Consider the following 6,628-nt stretch of genomic DNA (forward strand, 5'->3'; position numbering starts at 1 on the left):
AAGTAGTCCCAGGGTTTTAATGAGAAGGAAAGTGGAACTCAGTCAGGGATTGGGAGCTACAAGAGGAGCTCCGCTTTGAAGCCGGAAAAAAAGTACGGAGAGAGAGCTGCGCATGTAATTGCTTTCGAAGCCACCGCCACTCGAGTGCCGGAATTGTGAGTACTCTGCGCCTCCGATCCTCGGACTGAAGTCGAAAAACTCCCCCAGCTAGGAGACTACCTTCTGCCCTCCCCACCTGACTCAGGGACTAAACAACTGCCACCCCTCCCCTGACTACCAGATGGAAGGCAAAGGCTGACCAGCGCCGCCCCCTGGGAAGGTGGAAATCCCCCACCCCGCCCCACCGAGTCAAGCCAAATTCAACTTTAATTTTCTCCACCCTCTGCTCTTATACTTCCCACACGCCCTCCTCCTTCTCCTATCCCTCCTCCTTACAGACAGGGGAGGAGAAAAGGGGAATTCAGGTCGTCATGACAGAGCCGAAGGCAAAAGATTCCCAAGCTCCCCACGTGGCGGGCGGTGCGCCCTCCCCCACACCGGTCGGATCGCCTCAGTCCGGACGCCGAGACGCTGGCTCCTTCCAGGCAAGTCAGACCTCGGACGCCTCGCCTGTAGTTTCGGCTATACCCATCTCCTCCGACGGGCTGCTCTTCCCTCAGCCCTGCCAGGGACAGGACCCGGACGGGAGCACGCAGGACCAGCAGCAGCTGTCCGACGTGGAGGGCGGGTATCCCAGAGTTGAAGCCCCAAGCAGTGCAGGAGCTGGCAGCTCTAGACCCCCAGAAAAGGACAGAGGGCTGCTGGACAGTGTCTTGGACACACTACTGGAGCCCTCAGGCCCGGGGCAGAGCCACGCCAGCCCTCCTGCCTGTGAGTCCACCAGCCCTTGGTACCTGTTTGGTTCCGAACTTCCCGAAGACCCCAGGGTTGCCCCCGCCACCCAGGGGGTGTTGTCCCCGCTCATGAGCCGGCCAGAGAGCAAGGCTGGCGACAGCTCCAGGACGGCAACTGCCCAAAAAGTGCTGCCCAGGGGCCTGTCACCGTCCCGGCAGCTGTTGCCCCTGACCGCTGGGAACCATCCTTGGCGGGGGGCCGCAGTGAAACCAGCACCGCAGCCCGCTTTGGTGGACGTAGAGGAGGAGGATGGTTTTGAGTCTGAGGGCTCCGTAGGTTCGCTTCTGAAAGGCAAATCCCGGCCTCTGGGAGGCACGGCGGCAGCAGGAGGAACTGCGGCCACCGCTCCTGGGGTGGCAGCAGGAGGCGTCACCCTGGTCCCCAAGGAAGATTCCCGCTTCTTGGCGCCTAAGGTCTCCCTGGTGGAGCAGGACGCGCCAGCGGCGCCCGGGTGCTCCCCGATGGCCACCACGATGATGGATTTTATCCACGTGCCCATTCTACCCCTCAACTCGGCCTTCCTGGCCGCCCGCACCCGCCAACTCCTGGAAGGGGAGAACTATGACGGCGGGGCGGCGGCTGTCAGCGCCTTTGCCCCGCCGCGGGGTTCGCCCTCGGCTTCGTCCACTCAGGTAGCTGCCGGCGACTTCTCCGACTGCGCATACCCGCCCGACGCCGAGCCCAAGGACGATGGGTTCCCACTTTATGGCGACTTCCAGCCGCCTGCCCTGAAGATCAAGGAGGAAGAGGAAGGCACGGAGGCAGCTGCGCGCTCCCCGCGTCAGTACCTGGTGGCGGGTCCTAATCCCTCTGTTTTCCCCGATTTGCCGCTGGCTCTGCAGCCGCTACCTCCGCGAGCTCCATCATCCAGACCTGGGGAAGCGGCAGTGGCGGCCGCCGCACCCGCCAGTGCCTCTGTCTCCGCGGTGTCCTCGTCGGGGTCGACCCTAGAGTGCATCTTGTACAAAGCCGAGGGCGCGCCGCCCCAGCAGGGCCCGTTTGCTCCGCCGCCTTGCAAGGCGCCAGGCGCAGGCGCCTGCCTGCTGCCCCGGGATGGTGCCTCCACCTCGGCTACGGCTGTAGCGCCGGGAGCGGCCCCTGCGCTCTACCCTCAGCTCAGCCTCAACGGACTCCCGCAGCTCGGCTACCAGGCCGCCGTTCTCAAAGACGGCTTGCCGCAGGTCTACCAGCCTTATCTGAACTACCTGAGGTGAGGGCCCCGAGCGGGGCGCGGGGAGCCCTTTGAGTCTCGCGAACAGCGGTCCAGCCACTTTGTCGCCGCCATCTCCTGGCCCTCAGGGTCCCGTTCACCAGAGTGGCCTGAAAGGATGGGTGGTCGGGGCGGGGCACAAGGGGTGTTCAGATTCCTTTTTCTTCCCTCCTCTCCTTACTGTTTTAGGGACACAAAGGGGGCGCATAATAATGCCGTTTTGGGAGCGTGCCTCCTCAAAAGTATTTTCTAAATTTTCCAAATCTGCGAGCTTTCGAGACAAAGCTAGCCCTGATTTAAAATGTGCAGCGTCACTCTAGAAGCGCGGTAGCCCAGTGGAACGGAAAAAGCGCAGCGAGTTCGGGCTTTATAAGATGGTTATTTTCTTAGAAGGACACTTACTGGGAATGACCTTGGAGAAGAGACTTTAAGGCACGGATCCTTTGGGAGGGGTGGTACTTGATGTATGGTAGCTTTCCAGAACTGAAAGCATAACTTCCACGTGTTGGGACATTTAATGGCTCAATTTTCATACGAATCTCAAGGCTAAAGTTATGTATAATATGTTCATCAATCACTATCAGTGCACTGTATTCTGTTATCGTTTCGGATTCGCTACAACTTTTTTCACACAGGTTTTCAAAAACATTTTGATTTACATGCTGAAGTAGTGAAATTTTAAATAATGTTCGCTTTAGAATCTTATTGCTGTGAATGGGCAAAACAGTGTCAATATAGTGTACAATTCTCTAAAATGGCAAACACATATACTGGTGTAAGTAAACATTAGGGGTTGTGTTAAAAACTCAAAACAAAAGCATTGCTAAGTACAAGTGAACCCTTAAAACAAAACCATGTTTATAGTTACCCAGGCTACAGGAAAGGAATTTTTTATTCTATATAAGGAGTTTTGTAGAAAGATTTTTTTTTTAACAAAACCAATGGACCTTTGCTTTCCTGAGCATAAAATTATATATTATTCTTTTATGTTGATGCTGCTGATGAATAATCATTTGCAAATGTGATGAATCCAGTAACAGTACACCAAGTTTAATTTGCATTTCTTTCAAGGGTGTGTATTCATTCAGTTCTATTTTTAAATCCCCTTTCACTTTGTCAGTTTTGTTAAGAAAACTTTAGTATTTGCTAGTGGCGCACCTAGAAATAAATGGAGTACTTTGTTTTGCTTTTCAAGGCCGGAGTCAGATGCCAGCCAGAGCCCACAGTACAGCTTCGAGTCATTACCTCAGAAGATTTGTTTAATCTGTGGGGATGAAGCTTCAGGCTGTCATTATGGTGTCCTCACCTGTGGGAGCTGTAAGGTCTTCTTTAAAAGGGCAATGGAAGGTAGGCTCCTTTCTCCTGATTCTTTATTTTTGGTTTAATTGTAAACAGAGACCATCTATTACTTTTTAGATTTTAATTATCCCTTGCTTCTAAGAAATGGTGATATTTCCTTATAACTTAAAATATATGATTATGTTTTAACAATATGTTTTTATTTATAATACTCAAAATCGAATGTGTTTGGATATTATAATTGCATACTCTTTGACTAGCAGTTTCAATATTAGATCAAGTTATACTAATCTTGGGGACAATGCTGCTATTGTTCATTGCCTATTTAGCCTAAAAGAAACAGCTTGGCTGTAATTGTATTTTTATATTTCTATTATATATTATATGTAATATGTACTAAATTTAAATTTTTGATCAAAAGAAAAATGGTAAAAGTCACGTGTGTGCATATATATGTGATGCAATTACAAATTTTCTGCATAATTTTGTCTTTTCTCTACATTCATATTTATGTAATATTTATATAATGGTGATTCTAAACAAATTTTTAAAATTCTCTTTTTGTTTGGTATATCTTTATAAGGGGATAGGATTAAACAGTTTAAAGCAAATGAAAAATTTGGGCATCACAATAACAACTTCTGAAGAAGTATTTTGCTATAAGACCTTCATATTTTTAAAATCTAAATTACGTATTTAATGATTTTGAATTGACTTACATAATGTATTTTGGACTTGAACTGAGCTGAAATGAGTTTAGGGTTCCCTCTGGAGTGCGGAGATCACACCTAGACAAGGAACTAAAGATCTGATTACCTGCTATTTTGCTTCCTGTTTGTGAGGGATTTGTTTGTTTGTTTGTTTTTTAATTTCAGGAGCCTTCTATTTATAGGTAGGAAAGGAAGGAATGGGGAATTTTTACTTTAAGGGAACTTTCAAAGGAGTTTGATGTGCATATTTAATATGCACCTAAATAATAAAAACATTTAAAATTCACTATTCTTGTAGATGCCTAAGAAGTGATTCTTTACAACTATTATACTTTTTTGGTAAAAATGATTCCCAGCCATTTATTAGTAGTATTTGTAATAATTCTACTTAAATTAATTCTTCTTAAAGAATATTTGCTTTGTATTTATCAAATATGATTTTTTTCCACAAAGATGAATATATTTAACTGATATTGAACATATGTATTTGGCTTCAGGACGTTTAGTTGCATTTTAAATTAATTGAAGCACTGTGTGAAAAGAGGCTACATGAAAAAATGGGACACAACTGAGAGTAGCCTTAACTTTCCTATTGACATTATTTAGTCATAGTTAAAAGTAGGAATTCGTTGTGTGGAAGAGCAGATTCTCCAGCACATAACTGGAGTTACTATTTCCATGTGATTTTAGTTCTGGTTTTTTGAACACTCTTTTTGACATTAATAGGATTTCCTTTATTCTTACACTCTCCTTAGAGCAGTCTAATGTTATAAGTGAATATGTGAATGACCCCCATAGAATGCCTTGCCTGAAGGCCAGTTTTTTCTAGCCCAGCTCCATCTCTTTGTAGATAAGTAAGTCCCAAAGACATAAATTTGAGTTTCAAAAGAGCACATAACTAGTTAGTCACCATAGGTTAGACACTCTTTCATTGCAATACTTATAAATCAGAGATGGTGTGAACGAGTAGATATATGATGAATGCTACTTAATTTTCAGAAGTTACTTCAAAATGTGCATACAGAACCAAGAGCACCCTAACTAAAATACAAATGATTTTATAGTATTACAATACTATCCAGAACCACATACAATGTCTTCTCAAATTTACTCTTAGAAAGCATTTGTTGGACCACTACTGTTGGCATGATCCTGTTTTAGTCTTGAGTAGTAAAAATGAAGTACCTTTATTTGGCAATATTTACAAAAAGGAATTCAAGATAGATGTTTATAAGTCATTCATGTAACTAAAGCAAGTTTACAAAAATATATGAGTAATTTCATTCATTCAGCAGGGTTTTTTTATTTTAAAAAATTTTAAAGATTTTATTTGACACACAGAGAGAGAGAGAGAGGGAGAGAGCTATCACAAGCAGGGGGGGCAGCAGGCAAGGGAAAAGCAGGCTCCCCGCTGAGCAAGGAGCCTGATGTGGGGCTCTGATGTGGGGCTCAATCCCAGGACCATGGGATCATGACCTGAGGAGCCAAAGGCAGCTGCTTAACTGACTGAGCCACCCAGGCGCCCCCATTCAGCAGTTATTTTATACCTCTTATATTTAGATCTGTGGCAAAGATATTCTTCCCTTGACTTCACTTCTTTCTGCCTTAGATCTAAAATGAGGATAACAATAGCTACTCCTCAGGGTTGTTATAAAGATTAAATGAGTTCATACATGCAAAGTTTTGAAATAAATGCCTAGCATATTGTCAGTTTAATTGGTGTCACTTCTGTCAAGGAGCTTATGATGGAGTTGAGGAGGTAACATATGCATGTAAGACCTTTTTGCATATGACATAGAGATTCTCACTAAATGCCCAGAGAAGCAAATGTGTAAAGTAGTTTAAGATTTGTGTGGTTTGTGAGTTAGTGTGTTTAGGCAGGAAGAAGTTGGTTATAGGAAGTGATGTGCATATTCTATAATGACAGGAGAAGACTTCATGGAAAATATGAACTTCATTTGGTTACTAAGGACAAGTAAGATTATTGATCTCTGGGCATTGAGGAGAGCTTTTAAGTGTATATGTCCAAAAAGAAGTGAAAAGATTAAGATTTGATTGACTAAGACTTGAAGAATTATATTAGGAAATCATTAAAATTAAGGGTTGGGAAGTTTACAGCCATTGCACTACTGGGTGTTTACCCCAAAGATACAGCCGTAGTGAAGAGAAGGGCTATATGCACTGCAATGTTCATAGCAGCATTGTCCACAATAGCTAAATCGTGGAAGGAGCCGAGATGCCCTTCAGCAGATGACTGGATTAAGAAGTTGTGGTCCATATATACAATGGAATATTACTCAGCTATCAGAAAGAACGAATTCTCAACATTTGCTGCAACATGGACGGCACTGGAGGAGATAATGCTAAGTGAAATAAGTCAAGCAGAGAAAGACAATTATCATATGATTTCTCTCATCTATGGAACATAAGAACTAGGAGGATCGGTAGGGGAAGAAAGGGATAAAGAAAAGGGGGGTAATCAGAAGGGGGAATGAAACATGAGAGACTATGGACT

The 6,628-nt window shown here is 44.9% G+C and overlaps 1 protein-coding gene across 1 annotated transcript in view; it reads left to right on the top strand.

Moving 5' to 3' along the window:
- The first annotated feature begins 6 nt into the window (after positions 1-6).
- The window catches only part of PGR (progesterone receptor), a 124,545-nt gene continuing 117,923 nt past the window's right edge, over positions 7-6,628 (top strand). Inside the window, exons 1-2 of the mRNA XM_002929920.4 lie at positions 7-2,104; positions 3,300-3,451. Of these exons, the coding sequence (XP_002929966.2) occupies positions 471-2,104; positions 3,300-3,451 (1,786 nt within the window). The 5' untranslated portion in view covers positions 7-470. The remainder of the gene's footprint in view (positions 2,105-3,299; positions 3,452-6,628) is intronic.

This window comes from Ailuropoda melanoleuca, chromosome 8 (genome assembly GCF_002007445.2).
Source record: "Ailuropoda melanoleuca isolate Jingjing chromosome 8, ASM200744v2, whole genome shotgun sequence".
Lineage (NCBI taxonomy): Eukaryota > Metazoa > Chordata > Mammalia > Carnivora > Ursidae > Ailuropoda > Ailuropoda melanoleuca.